The sequence below is a fragment of the Phlebotomus papatasi genome, chromosome 3 (genome assembly GCF_024763615.1).
Source record: "Phlebotomus papatasi isolate M1 chromosome 3, Ppap_2.1, whole genome shotgun sequence".
NCBI classification, from domain to species: Eukaryota; Metazoa; Arthropoda; class Insecta; order Diptera; family Psychodidae; genus Phlebotomus; species Phlebotomus papatasi.
Genome location: NC_077224.1, coordinates 54826448 through 54845938, shown reverse-complemented (window position 1 = coordinate 54845938; position 19491 = coordinate 54826448). Strand labels below are relative to the sequence as shown.

The 19491-nt window shown below is 34.0% G+C and overlaps 1 protein-coding gene across 1 annotated transcript; it reads right to left on the bottom strand.

Moving 5' to 3' along the window:
• Positions 1 to 1508: 1508 nt before the first annotated feature.
• On the bottom strand, positions 1509 to 16630 carry LOC129807677 (protein borderless). Its single transcript, XM_055857112.1, has 9 exons — positions 15559 to 16630; positions 9502 to 10015; positions 6859 to 7007; positions 6517 to 6777; positions 6311 to 6457; positions 6168 to 6252; positions 6055 to 6104; positions 5833 to 5989; positions 1509 to 2580 (listed from the first exon to the last, which is right to left on the bottom strand). The coding sequence occupies exons 1-9, from the start codon at positions 15751 to 15753 to the stop codon at positions 2108 to 2110; spliced, it is 2031 nt and encodes a 676-aa protein (XP_055713087.1). The 5' UTR covers positions 15754 to 16630; the 3' UTR covers positions 1509 to 2107.
• Between the last annotated feature and the right edge of the window lie 2861 nt (positions 16631 to 19491).

The window sequence follows — 19491 nt, the reverse complement described above, 5'->3', positions numbered from 1 at the left end:
AGGGCCATTGAATCTTGGGCAGATGAGATCTTTGACTCGACTCGCAAAAGTTGTAAGTTGGAGTCCTGCCCGGTGCAAGCAATTGAATATCAGGAAGATATTTTCGCTGCAATAAAAAAAAGTAATATAATGTACTGCCTCTTCCCAAAAAAAAACTCTGGGAACATGGAAGAAGCATCCACTATGGGGAAGGCGCTCCCGAGCGGTCTACAGATACATGAACTTAGCGGATTCTTCCATCACGGAATACTACAACAAACAATATAACATGATTACATTGTAATAAATTTTTCCGATACGATTAATAATAATAAACTTAATATCAAGTAAAAAAAAAACTCCGAAAAGAATTATTCAAAAATCGGTTTATTACTGATAACGACCGATACAGCTAAGCTCAGAATTTCAATATCTTTCCAAACAATCTAAATTTAACAAAATCGGTTGCAAAATGGGGCCTCTAAGTGGTGCACCTTTGAATTTAAATAATTCAAAATAGAAAATTCTCAGGTCGTAGGTATGTTTGGACGAAATGTTCACCTGGATTACCTGTAAAACATATCCGAAAATCATTGATAAAGCTTAGGCCAATTTTGAGAAAAAGCGAAAAGCATGGTTTTCAGAGGACAGGAGAAAAAGGAAAAAGACCGTCCGAGATAATGCCACTTATGGGGGTGGGGTCATCGAAGACCGGAAGTCGATATCTCTTACTGTTTGACCTCTAGCTTGGGAACAAACTTAAGGGTAAATAAAAAAATGTTTAGGAAAACTAACCCTTTGTGCATTCAAAAAAAAAACATATAATACTACCGGAGAGGACTTTCTCGTGAATTCGAGCATTCTACAAAGCTGAAAGGCTTTACCAGGTCTTTTCCTATTTGAAATAAACAAATTTCTAATTGGGTCTTATTTTAAATTTGTAAAATTAGAAAGAGAAACTATTACAGCTTTTTTATTAAAATTATTAAAACGTTTATCAGAACTGAAAACGGTCCATTAGCAATGTTATGAAAAAGATTGTATTGGTATGACCACTATGACAATGCCATTGCAATATTATCCTGATGAATTTCATATATTTTATAAAGAAAAAGTTGTATTTTCTAGCAAAACTGTTTTTTGAGAAACAACATGGTTAATTTAGGTTAAATAGGACGAAAGATATAACTCTTTTAAAAAATTTAAATCCCCAACGAATATTCAAAGACATATCTTTTGAATAGTTCTTAATTATTCAAGCTTAAAGCTATCAAAATGTTCAAAAACGAAAAAAATATAGAAGTAATAATAATCCATTACTGATTCTTTTATTTCAAATCTCACTTAGAACTTTAGTAGTAAGACAAACACTTTTGAAAAGTTCAATATTGTACATTTGAGTAGCTAAGAAATTTCTTTCCATTTCTTGAAATGCTTCCGTAATCATGTAAATTGCATGCGGAGATAAAAAAGTTAGCATAAAAAAAACCTTCTATCTCGAGAATCATTTAAGAGAAAACGTTGCGTGCTTTAGTGGTTTAGTCTAGTTTATTAGATGGAAAATTGTCATACAATCGCTAAAACATATTATTTTTCCATCTAGTATCTAATGGTTACTCCATCAACTGAGTGATTCCTGGAAAAAAAGCATAATTTCTTGTCTCACTTGATTAACATCTCAAGATGATGATTGGTGTTAAATTGAATTTATCCAGAAAGTTTTAACACAGAACAACAATGTAGAGAGAAGATATATGAAAAGTTATCTTTAGACTTTGAACTTTATTAAAATTTGCAAATTCATCGCTCGTCTTAAAATTAATTCACCATCTTACAAATTACATTGGTACAAAAAAAAGAACTCCATGGTAATTCAATGATTTGAAACATGAAGAAAAAAAGTGAGACTTTAGTCGACGTGTTGTGAAAGAGAATGAGAGAAGTTGGAAAAATGATTTTGCTCTGTACCTCTAGCACTAACCACAAATTGCTAGTTCATTGTACGACTTTTTTTATTGTTTAAATTTCCAGGGTTCGTTAGAGCAATTTATTCTTTTGCTCGAATTTTTTTGTGCTGAAATGGTTGCAAAATATGAAGAAGTGCTTTCACCAGAGATTTGGAAAATTTTCAGTGACCAATCTTTTCCGTGCTGCCATGGATGCTGCGGAACCACTTCCGGCGCATGTAGACAAAGACCAGGAGAGCCACCAGCAGGAACATTAGCCCCGATGCTGTTCCAATTGCAATGGCTCGCATCCTTCTGTAGGGTGGCACATAAATTTCGTATTCATTGCTGCCAGCCTCGTAGTCCGTAGTTGAGAGTGAGAATACCTGGAAGATGTATAGTTCATCCTCATCCAACTGACTCACCAGATACTGCGTCTGCCGCGTCTCTGCCGTTCCATGGAGGGTATGTTTTGGCTCAAGCCACCAACGAACAAGATAGATCCTCAGCAATTCTTTGCCGTACTCCGGAGGGTCCCATGTGACCAAGTAATTGCCATCGGGAGTCTGGTCAACACTTAAGTTGCGAGGAGGACCAATTTGAGCGAATTGTTGAATGGGATCACGATATTGCTGAGCATCCTTGAAATCTCGGGCTTCAAAATAAAAGTAAAGGACAAACATTATGTAATTGAAAAATAAATAAAATATTTTAAATATATATACGTGCATTATTAAAGCTTAAAAAGGAAATGCAATTTTCGCGCTATTAAAATTGAGTGTAAAGCTATCGTTACACTAGTTCTTCTGCTCTGTATCTAAAGACCTCACAATCTTTTTCATAGCAACAATTTTTATTGTTATTGTTTTTTAGAATGTAATGAATAAATTTCCCTTAATATCCAATTCTAGGGAAAAATTTTACTAAAAGTCTTGACTGATACGGAATTAGAAAACAACCATATGGCTAAACTTTAGGCCTGAAAGCCCACTGGTAATTTTGCAATTGATGGATAAAATTAACATGTTCTATTATGGTAAATTTCCATTCAAAGTATGAAATTTGTTCCATACTTTGCAAAAGGATCAAATTTGGATCAATTATTTTTTCCAGTGCCTGTTTCCCGGAAAATCATTTTAGCCATTACATATACAGTGGGACCTCGATAGAGTCAACCACCGATAGACGCAATCTCCAATAGAGTGAACAGCTATATTTTTTACTCTACGTACTCCGATATAGTCAACTTGGACCCAAATTGTTGATTCCGATTGAGTCAACTTTTTCTTTATTATTGAACTAATAATATTATATGATTTTATTGTGAATTTTTCGAAATCAAAATCAATGCTTTGGTATATCAATGTAAAGTTTTTAACACAAGAAAAACATTTATGTAAGTACATAGTAATATTATGATAAAATTCCTATATTAATGGTGTAGTCGTTTTTCAACAAAATATTTTCTTTTAGTGATTTTAAGCGTTTTGACCGATTGAAAGTTTTCCTGCCTATTCCTTATTGTCTTAAGATTTATTTTGATTATGCCTGATCTCAATGTAAGGAATTTTGAGCCATCATTAATTTGTAAATGAATAATATTATGGCTCAAACCAAAAAAAAAATATGAACTCGATTACAAAAAGAAAAACGTACAGGATGCTAGATTCTTTGAGTATACTGTAGAAACTTTTTCTAATTTTTTTTAAATTGCTTAAAGAACTTACTTAAAAATTACCCTTCTAAAGAAAACGTTTAAATTTATTTTAAGTTTAAGTTACATTTCTAATTTAAAAGATTATTATCTCAAAAGAAAATTTGGATTAAAAACAAATAGGCAACAGAAAATTAAAATTGATCAGCAAAAAACGGTTATAAATTCCTTCTTCTGTACATTCAAGATTTAAGTGCCGAACGGTTAAAGATATTGATTTGGAGTCTTCGGATTACCCCTCATATGTCAACTTGAAGATTGTTAATACAATTCTCATTTCCATCCCCAAATAGCAATTTGGAGTAAGATTACCGTTGGATGTATGTATTCTGGATTCCAAAAACGGGTCCTATGACGGTCGTCAGAGAGTCGAATGACGGAAAGTGGGGAATAATATGACGGTAATTACGGAAGTCATTTAGCGTCATAATAACTCTGAGATTACCCGCCTACGACTAAAATATAACGCCGACTTCCAGTGTACCAATAAAAATTCTTCTCCTCATTGGATATATTTGAGGGGAAATTTCACTTGTCAAAAGTCAAATAGAACTATTCAGAGCTGTGAATTCGCAAAGTAATTGATAGTTTCGCGTGTTTTCTCAACAATATAATAGTGTACATTGGGAGGAAAAGCTCCTTCAGTAGAGATGTGTGTTGTGATTCGAAAAAGTACAGTGCCGACAGAAGTTAAGTGAAAATTAGGCAATTTTTTGCATGATAAACACACAAACATTTTTTTTGCAAACTGAAATTTTGTGATTTAGGAGTTTGCTCCAGTCTCTGGAGTATCCTGTGATTAAAATTTTGTGTCGAAAAGACCTATTTAGTGAAAATTTTAAAAGATTTTTTTTGTGTTGTTGCCATCCAATGGGAAAATTTTCGACATGTAGGATGGCTCATTCAGCAATAGGCGAACGGAAAAAATCTTCGCAAATGTGTGTAGTGACTTAGGGAAAAATTAGAGAAATTTACATAGAACGTGGTAGAAAACGATAGAAAATGTGAAGAATTGTTGAGAAAATAGTGTCTACGGTGGTAGTGCAATACAAAGTTGTGAAGTGCACTTAACGTTTTCATTCAAAGTGTGTACGTCGATTTCGTACCTATGCGCTAGAGAAGGACGCCAAATGCATTATTTTTGGCACGTCGTTTTTTGTACGGAAAAATACCGTCATTTGGAGTCGCTTTTGTTACTGCATGGTAGAGTAAATTTTAGAACCGTAAAATAACTGTTATATTACTAATTCAATCTTAAGTAATGCTGTGACCAAAATTCGACGCGAATATGACTAATTCTTAAGATTCCAATTAGGAGTAATTTTTTTGACCATTTATTAACCAGTCATTTTTGAGTCAGAGAATTTTTTTGCGGATTGGGTCCCACCCCTCCCATTCATTTTCCAAAAAAACCCATACAACGTGTTTTCTTGTAATCATGAAGAATACGATTTTGGTGATGAAGGAAAGGGGTACGGAGGAAACGAGGATCATACTAATAATCTTCAGGTTGACTTATTAGGGGGTCATCTGAAGAATCCAAGCGGATATCTCTAACTATTTAGCGCCCATATTGTAGAACAAGTAGAAAATGAGAAAAAATGGTTTTATTGCTCTTTTGCGAAGTTTAGAGCCATAGTTATGACATAAATAAAAGAACAACTATCAATCTCTTTTTTTTATACACTAAAAGTTTAAAAGAAATTCCAGTTAATAACGTTAATTGCATCAGAATTTTCAATAATTAAATATCTACCGGAGCTCTTCTAAAAAAAATTAAAAAAAAACTTTAAGACACAATTTATACTTAAGATATTTACTAATAACAAAAACATTCCGTAAATCATTCCTTAATCTCCAATTTTTGCCCAAAACATACGATTTTTTTTGCCAGAGGTTGTATAATTTATGGGTTAATTAAATAATATTCGACATATTTTTTCGAAACATAAAATAATACCCTTTTCTATCAAAATTTCATATTTTTATAGATTTTTTTCGGATCCGATAGAGTCAATGAATCCAATAGAGGAACAGGCTTAGAAATAATTAGTTGACTCTATCGAGGTCCCGCTGTATTTATTCACGATCATAAATTTTCAAGGAAATACTTTAACAAAATGTTAATTCAAAAATAGAATTTATTGAAAGTTCTACACTAAAATCTGTGAAAACTTGCAAAGTAAGACTTACGTTTTGTAAAATACCGAAAGGCTTTGCTGAAGATTCCATCTCCATAGCTATCCTGGCCCAGCACCATAAATTCGTACTCCTTTCCAGGCTCTAAATTGCTCACCGTAGCTTCCATTGAGCTTCTCGAAGGCACTTTCAGCGTTCTCCATTCTGGAGCCTATAAGAGTATTATCAAACAGAGAGATGTTTAAACTTCCCGCCAAATGAAACACTTCAACATACCTCAGCAAGTCGATACCATATTATATAAGTTATACTCGGTCTGGCTACGCCTGAAAGTATGATAAACTTCTTAGGAAAAGAAAGTGGCGAGAAAAGCTCAATGAAAGTCTTACTTCCCGGAATCCATTTGAGAGTAATTCTGGTATCTGTGCTGTTTGCGGTTAAGTTGAAGGGGGGTCGAGGAGCGACGCTCTCGATCTGAAAGGTCAGTCGTAAGTTTAGGTTGAAACAGGGTAATTGAAAATTTAGAAATCACCAAAAGTTCCGTATCTGCCGTCACCGTTGCTGCCTCGTTTGTAACAGAACACTGATAGATTCCCCTGTCGCTCTCAACAATCTTCTCAAGGGTCAAATTTCCTCCATGGGTCGAATAGCGATCGTAAGGCAGGGGTAAACCGTCTTTCTGCAATAAAACCAACAATTTTTAAAGACTATTTTAATTCTCTATTGATAAATACTCACTCTTGTCCACTGGATTACAGGCCGGTGAAGGCCTTTCATGTCCCTAGCATCGCAAGACATCTCCACATTGTCCCCTAGCTTGTGAATATAGACCGGCTTAGGTTTCATTGTCAAAATTGGGGGATGCTGAACTACCACTTTAATCAAAGGACTCTTCCCATCAGTGCCTAAATCATTGAAGGGTTGGCATTGATAAACTCCAGCATGAGAATCATCCACTTTGCTAAAGAACAAGCTGCCGTTTCTTTTGTAAAAGACACCCTGAAAAATATAATAAATTAAAAGTATCTTGTATTACAGTATCTTTGGTACAATTATCTTTGGTATTACAGTGAAACTTACTTGAACATTGTAGGGATCAAATAGGAAACCATCTTTCTCCCAACGCAGATTTGTTAACGGGGGATTGGCACGAAAATGGCAATCCAGTATGGCCTGCTGCCCAAATGGTAAGTATACTTCTGGAGGAGCATAGATCACCTTCGCTTTATCTGCAGAAAATCAAATCTTATAAATCCAAATTGTATAATTCATAAAAGGTTTTATATAAATAAACTAGTTTGTATGCGTAAAAATTCAACTTTGCATTGAATTTTATGGCCAAAAATCATATTAAAAAAATTATATTAAAATTAGAAACGAATAAAATTAGACAATAATCCGGTGATCGTCACCGGATCACCGGATTATTGTCAAAAAATATTACGTCGGTTCCTTACCAAATAAAATTAGACTAACGTGATCAAGAACGTGATTTTTATTGCAAAATTGAGTTTGCATTTGAAAATAAATAAACATGGTTTTGGAGAGATTAAGGAATCGAAAAATGAAAAAGACTATCCGAGATAATGTTCATTTATAGGAGGGTAACCGAAGATTGAAAATGGATATCTTTTACCATTTGACCTCTAGATCGATAAGGTTAAAAAAATATTTCTTAGATAAATTAATGAAATTCCGGCACTTAACTGATTCATGACGCATTCAGATCAATACAGCCGGATTGGGAGTTTCAAAACCTTTAAAAAATTCAAATAAATCGGTTGAAAAATCAACCTTTGTGTTTAAACTTGCACGTTCAAAACCTCAAAAATTCTAATTCACCAGTCTTGGCTTGTCTAGACGAAATTTATTTTTAAAATCCAGTCGGATTTAGAATGTCAAGACCTTTAAAAAAAATCCAAATTTAACCAAATTCGTTGAAAAATAGATCCTCTAGACTAGTTTTACTTAAACCTTTAAAAATTCAAGATGGCGATTTTTCTGGTAAAAGATGTCGAAAAACGAAATGTTCACCTGGACTACCTCCAAAACTTATCCGAAAATCATAGAGTGAAGGGGTATGGAGGAGAATTGGGGGAGATAGGAAAAAGACTCCTGGAGATAATGCCTTTTATTGGGGTCACCGAAGATCGGAAGTCAATATCTCTTTCCGTTTAAGCTACGAAACTGTGACAAGTTTCAAAAGCAGTTTGTACGTATAAATTGCTCTCTCTTTGATTTAGATCAGTAACAATTGTTAACGAATAAATTAGAAAATAATAATTTCAAATCAAACATTTCATATTATATTGTTTTTTATAATATTTATATTGTTGTTTAACTTATGATTAAGTATCTTAGAAATATTTTTAAATTAAATTATAATAAAACAATTGATATCTAGAATGTTTGTTTGTCATTATTTTTTTTTCAGAATTATTCTTACGTAACACTATAAACTTTTTTAAAGAAAGAGAAAGGGTACAACATAATAACTTTTATGGTCTGATAATATTCTTTTGATATTTTGATATTTCTGATGATGTTTGAATGATATTTGGATTTCTGGTCAATATTGATCTAATTTCCAAAAAAAAACTTTAAGTGCAATCCTGCGACTTTTTAGATAGTATAAATATAGTTACAAGCCACGAACTTTGGTTTGAGAGGTATAGGTAATAGAACCAACACAGGAGTATTTTTTCTAAATTTGTAAAGTTATAAAATTATTATTAATATTTTTTTGCAAGTAAGAAATAGATAAGATATTAAATTTAAAAAATATTAGATTTAAATAATAAATGTAATATTGATAAAATTCGAACGATATTATACAACAATAGATTTATTTTATTCAACATTTATGGACAACCAAATATTATAAAAAATATTTTCTGAAATTTCATTTACGATTTCCAAAATTCAGCTATTGAGGTGGGACCAAATTTTTGAAGATCAATTGAAAAATCGATTTTTGATGTTGACGTAACGCTTATGATAATTTCATGACCAATCAAAAAACTACAGTGAACTCTCGCTAATTCAGCTCTTTTAAGATCGGGCTACTTTTTTAATTCGGGCAGCAGTTACAATTAAAAAAAAAAAGTTTGATTGTCATTTTTCAAGTCTGACAAGGATTATCAAATAAAAATTTAAATTTAAAGTCTTAGTTATGATGTGATTTTGCATTATTAAGGGGTTTTGACGAAGTTTACCATAAATATTAGTATGTAACCTCTATATGTGTATACAGATGAATAAAAAATGGAATTTTAAGAAAATCGGTCAGTAAAATTAGATTTGATCTACGAAAATCATGAATTGTAAATTCCCAAAACTTGTGAAAAAAATTTGTTAAAAAGGATATGAAGGAGATCTGATGTGAACCGTCTTGGTATTTCGGTTTTGTTTTTATTGATCAAAAACATTTTAATGACAATTTTCAATTTTACTGACATAAAGAAAATAAATTTTTCAAAATTGAAAAACTCTTGTAACCACTTGACATTTTAAGGATGAGTAGGATACCGCAGTGTGCCAAAACCGCAAAAATTTTTTTTATGGATTATAAATACCCTCAAAATAACTTTCTGTTAAAAAAATTTTTTCGTTTTTGGAACACCGATGTCTCATTTATCCTTTAAAGGTAAAGGTTGACGAGAATTTATTAAAGACCCTTGTTCCTTAACCTATTAAAAGATTTAAAAACAATTTTAAACTTACACTGAACGTTGAGATAAGCCCTAGCGATCTGTTTCTCATTCCTGAGTTCATCTGTGATCTCACAAAAGTACTCCCCAATGTCAGTCATGGTTGTTGGGCTGATAAGTAAGTTACCATCCGGCATGACTTTCGAGCGACTATTGACGTGAGGCAAATCACTCAGAAGGATTCCACTTTGACGCCAAATTACTTTCGAGGTATCGGGATGCTTCATGGTACAGTGGAAGAAAGCATCTTCACCTTCCATCACTGTTAGGTTGATGGGAGGGACTTTGAGGAGATTGTGCCGTCCGTCGACAGTCAAGTGGAACCATGTTCCGTTACCTCTTGTGCTGGGAGTTCGATTTGGGAAGATCACTCTACACTGATACCAACCTCCATCGGATTCTCTGAGAGCTGTGAGATTCACAGAAGCCTTTCCAAGGCCGTATTCATTGTCCAGGAGATTGATGCGCCCTATAAAGTTATCGGCAGCTGTGAGGACGCCATCGTACCATGAAAACACGTTCTTTCCCTGAAAAGGAGCAATTCACTCAATGTATTACAAATAGTCTTAGACTTTAATCTCTAATTTGCGCTATAGATTTAGTGTGGGCATGAATATTGCAATCATTGGATTGTTTATCCCCATATCCCCATTGTCCTATTGTATGCATAATTCAATCTAATGCTAATTTAAACAGATGCCTCTATTGCAATCCCAAATGACATTTTGATGCATAATTTCGTATATATTCAAATCTATAAGACATTAATTGTCTTTAGATATCCTAATCCTAAGATATTAATAACCACTCGCTTATTATTCATCTTTAATTTAGCGGAAAATTGTAAAATTTGCATTTTCCCCGTAATTGAACAAGAAAAACCTTAAAGCTACTCATAAAAGCTTTCTATTGTCGCTTTTCATTCATTGTACAAACAATGAGAACTTTTTACACAATATCTGCTTTTTATTTTATTTTCAAAGCTCAGCCTTGAATCAATGCAAAAATACGAAAAATTTCTAGAAATTGGGCGGGAAGATGCACATTCAGCTCCACTCTGACTCGTGTTTATCTTTTATAGAAGATAAACAAAACGCGATTGTTGACTCCTCGTCCAGAGACATCATTATAGTTGTTCGTCAATTGAATTATTCGAGCTTGAGTGACACAAATTCCTCGTAATTCACTTTCTGGGAGCATCACAAAGAGCCATCAAAATGAGAGCAATTGGCCGAAACTCTTGCCAACCAACGCAATGGGTCCATTGGGTGCAGTTGACTTCCGGTGCAAAATCGATTGAATTTCCACGGAAGTGCAGAATATGCTGCGTATGACCATTTTGCTGGAGCTTAATTAGTGTCGCACGTTTGTGTGTGTGACAGATTAAATTAAGACTGGAAAGATGAGATATTGCCCATTAGTGGCAATTGAGTGGTGACCTCAAGTACCAATTTAGAAGTTCTATCTTTGGTTGAAATTGCAATAGTTTCCACTTTTTCTCCATTTTTCAGTAATCTCCGAAAAGAGATTGGGTTAAAAGGTCAATAGTTACTTTGAACTTATCTCAAAAGCCGCATTTTATTGCAAAACCAAAATTGTAGCTCTTAATTAACCCTTTAAGGACGAGAAGGTTTAAAATTGGGAGTCAGAAAAAATAATTTCTTCCGCCTTTTTAGAGCGAAATATGACTTGAGATGGCCGTAGGAAAAATTTAATTTTTGGGTCACTGGTGACCCAATCGTCCTTAAAGGGTTAAACAAGATTCTCCGTAGTCTTCGTATTTTAAAAACGTGTTAAATTCAGGAAAAATGAATTTTTGAATTTCTTTCTATTTACACGTTATCTTAGTAATGTTAAAAGGTCGTGAGAAAGAATGAATCAACACAAGAACGGGAAGTTGGTTTAATTGATCAATGATGCAGTTTTTGCATTAATTATTACTACACTGAGAATAATGTCTTAAAATAATTGTTATTATTAATTCAAAAGCAACATGTAGGCTTTAAACCAATTTCTCTTTTATGAAGTTATCTTTATTATCCTTCCTCTCACAGTCTAAATTAAAATTATTAGAATGTGAGAGAAAGGATCATATTGAATGATCGAAATTCATTCACATAAGGGGTGGTAAATCGTCCCATGAAAGAACTTTCGCATCATTTATTCGCTTCACAAACGAATTATAAATCACTCAAAATATTGTCTAAACCGGTCTAAACTAGCTTAATACAATGTTTAATTTAAGGAACTCAAGCGGTTAAAAGATATCAATTTCCAATCTTCGATGATCCCCAATAAAAAAAAAACATATTTAAGGGAGACCGGGGAAGAATTAGCCAGCAAATGAAATTTTTCATTGCGTATAATCACAGCGAACAGACATGGGCTTTTCTACATGGTCAGTGCTTTTTTATGCCTTCATTTCTTTTTTACACGTAGAAAAAATATTTTAAAAATTGCGGTACCAAACCAATTTTTGCATTAATTTGATGTTTTTCCGTTCTCTGAGACAATATTATTTAATAAGAAAATGATATTTTAGTCAAATTGGCCAAATGTAAATACCTTGAACAAAAAACATTGGGCGCTGTTCTCATTGAGTGATCTAATCGAAAGAAATGAAGAAAATATTGACTTTTCCATTGCTTCTTTAAAAATCGATGAAAAGAGCAGCAAAAGCCTAGTCTGTTTCCTGTGAATTTGTACGAAAATGGTTTGTAATAAGGCTGATAAATATTTCAATGAATAGGAAGGGATGTGTTTTCCTCAAATAAGTAGTGGTTTCTTGAATATTTCTTCTATGACAGGCTATAACACCCCACTGTCTAATACCATGCGTGACTAATGGTGCCCCGGTCTCCCCTAAACGTTGTTTTTCCTTTCCTCGCATCCCAACTCCACCCCACCAAAACTAGGTTTTTCAAATTACTTCGAAAACGGATTCTACTATTTTATTTATTTTTGGATATGTTTTGAAAAGGTGATCTAGGTGAACATTACGTCCAAACATACCTACGACATAAAAAACTCGCCATCTTGAATTTTTGTAAGTTAAAGTACAACTACTCCAGAAGGCCTATTTTTTAAGCGATTTGATTAAGTGTAGAATTTTTGGAAAGGTCTTGAAATTTCCAATCCGGCTGCATCGACAATAATCAGTAATGAAGTACTAAAGTACCCGTGAATGACCTATCTTTTTTTTTTAAATATTCCTTTTTTGTTTCCGCAAAATTGTTTGTGTCCGCAAACCCCCATAAGGCGACCCAAGGATCATTACTATGACTTTTACATTCACCCCGCTCACTCCAGCCCCACTAAAAATTCAAGTTTTTTTGTATTGATTTATTCCGAAACCAACTCCTAAGATTTATTTACTTTTTTGATATCTTATGGACCTTATGGAGGTAGTCCAGGTGAGCATTTCGTCCAAACACACCTATGATATAAAAAAAAAAATTGCATTCTCAAATTTTTCAAGAGAAAAGTTTAACCACCCCATAAGGCCTGTTTTCACCCAATTTGACTAAATTTGGATTTTTTTGGAAGGTCTTGAATTCAGTAATGAATCGGTTAAATATCCAAGAATAATTTATCTTTCTCGTGTTTACATTTTCTGTTTGTCTACTTGTGACTTGTGACTGATACCAAAACATTCTAAAATGCACATTTCTTTATCGATTTTCGGTTTTGAAAAGTTTTTATGATCTGAATCAATTTAATTTCCACTAAACAAACAAGTAGGAAAGACTTGCAAAAATATAATTCACCGAGAGCTCTATCTCGTAAATTCGAGTATTCCGCAAACCTTTGGAATGCTTTGTCATCACTGTTAAAACAAATTGAACTTTTCTGTTACTTCTTTTTCAGGGGTATTGCTTGGAATTTTTTACTTAGTTTATCGTCTTTATTTTCTCTAAAATTATTCTTAATTCCGGAATTTTAAATATATTGACATTATAAGAATTTTGCGAACTTTCTGTTCAATGTTAAATGTATTTATGTATAAAGAATCGTTAATCAGGGCAAGTAACACTCAAATCATCAAGTTTTTTCTCAGTGGGTATAGGAAAAATTCCGGTTTCTGCCCAAAATTGAAGTAGAAACCTCTCGTCAACTAAACGAGTGCTCTACCAAGTGAGCTATTAGAAGCCACATGCTCTGCTTGACTTGCTACATGACCATAATCAATTGCATTGTGCACTTCAATCGCTTACTCTCGGGGTTGCGAGATTTGGAAACGGTATAATGCGTACAATTGAGCCGGCAGCACATGTTGTCCATGAATTTTGATATTACTTTGACATACATTTTCTTAATAAAATGTACCACCTCTGTCCAAAAACACCGGGGGCACGGAAGAAGCATCCACATTGCGGGAAAGGCGCTCCTGGGAGGTGTACAATGGACTTAGCACATTCTTTCAACACGCAATATACAACTTTGCAACATTATTACATTATAAAAAACATATTCCGACACGATTAATAATAAATAATCATTATTTTGATCATATTTCCAGTAAGCCGTCCCTCGGCATAAGTCTTAGGCCTGTCCAACACATGACACTTTTGGAACTCTTCTAAGGTTTTTTCCTCATCATCTCGTTAGTAAAGGCGACACTTCTTTGTTTTTTGTAGTTCTTTTTTTATTAAAATATTAGTTTTTGCAGTACCGAATAAACAAAGAGGAAATAAATGAAAATCAAAATTTTTAGTAAATTCATTTTTGAACAGTGAATAACTAAAATTGTATTAAACATTTCGTCACTCAAGCCGACATTTCAAATATATTTCATAAACTTCTTTATTTTCTTTTTTTGTAAAAAAATACATATCGACTCTTATGTTCAATTAAACACTATATTGTGTTATGGATTATTGATTTTCGTAATTTACTGTGGTCAGCTAAGACTTTTACGATCATTCCATGCTTTCGTACTCTCAAAAATCTAATAGAGCCTCTAACAAGAAAGTTCTACATTTTCTCCAATTTCTTATACTTTCATTTATAAACTTGGAAAATTAATTGTCAAGACACTAAATAATTACTGACATTACACTAAAATTTTGTTATTTTAGAAATACTTCAAATGAATTTCAGTTTATGACTATAAATGATAGTGATTCTATTTTTTGTCCCAGCAGAACAACACTTTTGACGCATTCCGAGTAAAAATACAGACCTTTTGCGGCCAGTACTGTACTTTTTCGACGTAAGGCAATTACTTTAATATTTCTAAATTATTTTTTTTAAATATACTTGATAAAAGTTAACAAAAGTTAAAAAAAAAAGTCATGTTTTAAGGGGTGATTCTATTTTATTGGCCGCCACTGTATGTGCAATTAATATAAAATTCCTGCTTTATTTGTATACTAACAAATTTGATTTCGCTAACCGTTTGAATTAGAAATAGGCGGAGGTGGGGCTATTTTGAGTTGTGGGGCTACTTTGAAATCTGATTTTTTCGCCTATTTCTAAATGAAGCTGGTCCTTACAATTATTTTGTTTAGATCCACAATTATTTTGTCTATCCAAATTACATAATGTTAAAAAAATTTTCTCTAGAAATATGAGAAAAAATTGCTGCCAAATTTGCTCGAGTTTTTATTGGTTTAATAAACGTCAATGTATTCTTTATTATTTCGATTATTTCCCATGCAGATTTATTTCGTTATCAGTAATTTGATGCAATTTATTGAATTTTCCTCTGCGGCAAAATGTCAACACCAGGCGCCTCCGCTGCCAATGGAGGCGCCTGGTGCACCAAAAGGTGTTAAAGAGTGGCACGAGTTTGGTGTCATTTGCCTCTTTGTCGGTTATGGATTCTGGCCAAACACAGCATTGAATTAGCAAAATGCAATATACCATGCATCGAGTAGCACAATTTGCGTGCTTTAGCAAATAGAGAGGCGAGAAATGGACTTTCGTGGACGCAAAATGTGCACATATTATACAATCAAGTGGAACCAATTGTCCACCTTCGCTCTCATTATTCAATTCTCCAATGACGGGGAATTTGGTCTAGAGGGAATGTGATGCCAGTGAAAGAGGTCGGAGAAAGGTCGCTTACGTCTTTGTACCAGTGAAGAACGTAGGGAATTGGAGTGTCCAGGGGGAAGTCCAGGCGACAGTTGAAGACAACGTAGGATCCAACTTCAGATTCCAGGTAGATTGGGGGTCTGTGGAGTATATAATCTTGATCGTAGGCTTGGCAGAGGGTCACAAAAATCCCCAAGAGGACTGGAAGAAGCACTGGGATGGACATTGCATTAATCCTATGTGGTTTTTTTTTCTATCCAATAGACACTTCAATTCATAATTTAAATTGAACGAATTCACAAATTCTAGGCACTTAATCACTCTGCTGTCTCAATAACTATTGACTTGCGAACTCGTTTTCTTCACACACGCAGCTTCTCATTAGCACAATTTGATGGTGGTCAGGTGTTTTATACGTGAGATACGAGAGAACGAAGAACAAGGTGATAGAACGACAGACACTCTTAATTTTAATCCACTCGTGAGAGAACACAATTCACAACTGGACGATGAATGAGAATGAATGGATGTTTTGAGGCACTCTCGCGAGATGATCGCAATTATTGCTTGATTAAATTGTTGGCATAATCGAGCAGTGGCGGGTGAGGAATTTCTAGTTGAGAAGTTCTCTCATAAATTCTCTCACAATTCGCTCTGATGCATAAATTTATAGAAAATAATTCCCAGGTTATGAGAATGCATTTTCCTTCAAGTTTTCCTCGCATTTGCAGATTAATATCAATTTGCTAATTCATAAAATATCCATATAAATCAGTAACTGACAGTACAAAATTTGGAATAAATTGATTAACCCTTTAGCGAAGACACAGACTCTTAACACATCTTAAGAGACCCATCAGCTTTGCGGAACTCAACGCGGCACTTTTCACCCAATTTTCCCACAATTTTTATGAAGTAGATTAGGACAAAATTATGCCAAACGGTGAATCACTCATTAACAGACGACCAAGATCAATTAGTACAGCAATTGAGTGCACTTGAGACGAGAACTCATGAATAGACACAACTCACTGAATAATGAGATTGAAATGAATATTGAGGGAGTATTTGCAAGATGTATACAGCCCAGACGTCTCCATACTAGCTATCACTAACAGACCCAGCCCATGAAAAAGCCCCGTCATTAATTTATTCATCCAATGCAAGAGCAAAGGGGAGATTAATTATGTGACAAGTGAGTGAATTGCAAATTGGATGACCATTGAGTATTGGATATTTGGAGTGTGAGGTGAAAGAAAAAGTGGGTGAGGCATTATCAGGCCGTTTCTGCATTCACTCTTCAATTTTCTCAATGGAGATACTCACCCACACTCGATTTGTCGGTGATGAGAACACTCCATTCAATCAGAAATGATCCAGTCGATTGAGAAAAATGCTGCAAGCGGATATTTTCAGCAAATTGAATAAGAGGGTGGCACATCTTTGTCTCTCGAGAAAAAACATTACAGTGGTGTTTTATATAAATTCTAGAAAACTAAATAAAGGCTCATAATTTTGCCCAGTTGCTTATTCTGGATACGCTTTGAGTATAAAATTGGACACTAAAAATAAATTGATTAAAATTATGGATTTTTATTCCAATATTTGATGAATGATGATATCTATCTAAATATTTGTTCTTTGGTAGATTTTAACACTACATACGTTAAATTTTGAATATGATTTGAGTTGAAATTGCTTTGTTGAAAATTCAGTGTGAGCAATTGCTTACGAGAAATATGACAGAACTTTGTATTTATTTCAGCGTTCTTAGGCGGATTAGCTGTCCAAATTTACAGCCAAGTTGTCCAAATTTATAACCAAGTTGTCCAAAATTAGAGTCAAATTCACCTCTACATATCAATTCATTTTTAAACGTATTAAGACTAATTTTAGTAAAAACAAAGACAATAAACTCTTGCCAAGTTTATAAACAACCCTTCTGGAAAGGGAGTAAAAAAAAAAGTCAATTGGTATTGAAAATATCGCACTTAAAACTTGGAACATCGATGCTTATAAGCAGACTGTACAAAATTATGAGCCTTTACCCTATTCATAAATTACTATAATTTTTTAAAAATTATATCAAACTTTAGTTAGAGCACTCAATGGGTCAAGTTAATAGTAGAATTCTCGCTCTATGCTGTAAGTGTCTTGGGTTATAATCCCCTATAAGTCACTAGGAATTTTGCTGGCGTTAAAGGTATTCGAATTGAATCCAATGAGCTTCACTGGAGTTGATTCCACGGGGCATGAGATTTACAACCCCGTGCTATGGGTGGTTGTGCTAACAATTTTATTAAGAGAAAGCTTTCAGGCTTCAAACACACTAAATTTCTTTTCCTATTCCCTTAATGAATCTAACATATGGTCATAAGTTTTAACAGCCGGCCTTAAGTAACACATTTCCTGAAAAAAAGGTAGATTTATTTAAGGAAATAGGAAAAATATGAAGAGCTTGCAGACAGAGTGTGTGCGAAAACTGAAAGCCTTACCCTATTATCAAACTTATAAGTAGAAGATGAAAAAACATAAATAATTGTTTAAGAATTATTAGCTGATTTTTCGATTTTTCGGGGAAAAGAAAACGACCAAACTTCATGATTTTTTTGGTAAATGTTTATACATATTTAAAGTACCTACTTAAATATTCTTTTTTTTAGAAGTAATCACAAAATAGCGAACTAATGAAGAGTTCACTAGAGCGTCTCATCAAAGCAGTCCCTAATTGGCGGGAAAAGTGCAACTCGTAATTTATGTCTGACAAAAGAAATTAAAAAAGAAACAATTTTCATAAGTACTTATACTTCATATAGTTTAAAATCAATCCGGAGCAATTGCGAAATCTGAACTTTATCTCAGGGCTGTAGCAAAGTGTTTTGGGCAAAATATCGACTTCAATACGCGGTAACAAATTAAAAAAAGTTTGTAACAATTAGGGTAATTTCGGCATAGTTGCATGCAAGCGCCAAATTCTCAAGTTTGAAATGTAATATTAGGTGAGATTCTTAACAAAATCTCACCTACTATAATCCTAACAAAATTTCATGTCGTCCGATCGACCTCAAATTTGGCCAAAATGTGTTTCGCCACTTCCTGATTCCGAATATATATGTGGCTAAGTTACGTTCCCGGCCGGCCGGCCGGCCGGCCGGCCGCTCTTTGGAGCTTAATAGCTCCTAAACTAAAAAAGATATCGACTTGCGGTTTTCGGCAAAGGTTATATATCGGGTGAAAATTGCAACTTGGTGCATAGACCCCCCACCCCCCATCCCTCCTTCCGCCATTTTGAAGACCCCCCTTTTTTTTGTTTTCTCAATAGCTCCGCCCCTATGGCATCGAGCGGACTCAAATTTTAGTATGTTATAGCTGGGCCTTAGAGCTTTCCATCAATACCAAACTTAAGGTCCCCCGACCCCCCTGACCCGAGCTATAAGGGTCCAAAAAAAATTTCTTAAAATGGCCATAACTCCGGTTCTAATTGTCAGAATTTAAAAAGTGAGGGCTTTTTGGAAAGCTCTCGTGAAATGCCACTTCCCCTTCTAACATCGCAAGTTCATAAAACCACCGCTAGGGGCGCTTTTTTTAAAAAGAAAATTTTTAAATCTTAAAAGTTAAATAACTCAAAAATTCCATTGTGCATCGGGCTGAAAATTTAGTATGTTGTAGCCGTTGATTATACCTATCAAACAAAAAAAACCTTAAGTCGATCCATAACCCCTGACCCGAGCTATAAGGGGTCAAAGTTCGAACATTGACCGGCCTCTATCTCCGGTTCTAATTAACATAGCGACCTAAATTTTACCTTTTTGGTTTCGTCTCGATGAGCACTTTCAGATGGAAGTTCAAAAAGTCACCACAGGTGGCGCTGTGATAGCGTCAAAATTCATCGAAATTCAAAGTCACTTTTCTCAAAAACGGCATTGTGCAAGTTAATGAAATTTTAGTATGTTGTAGTCCAGTC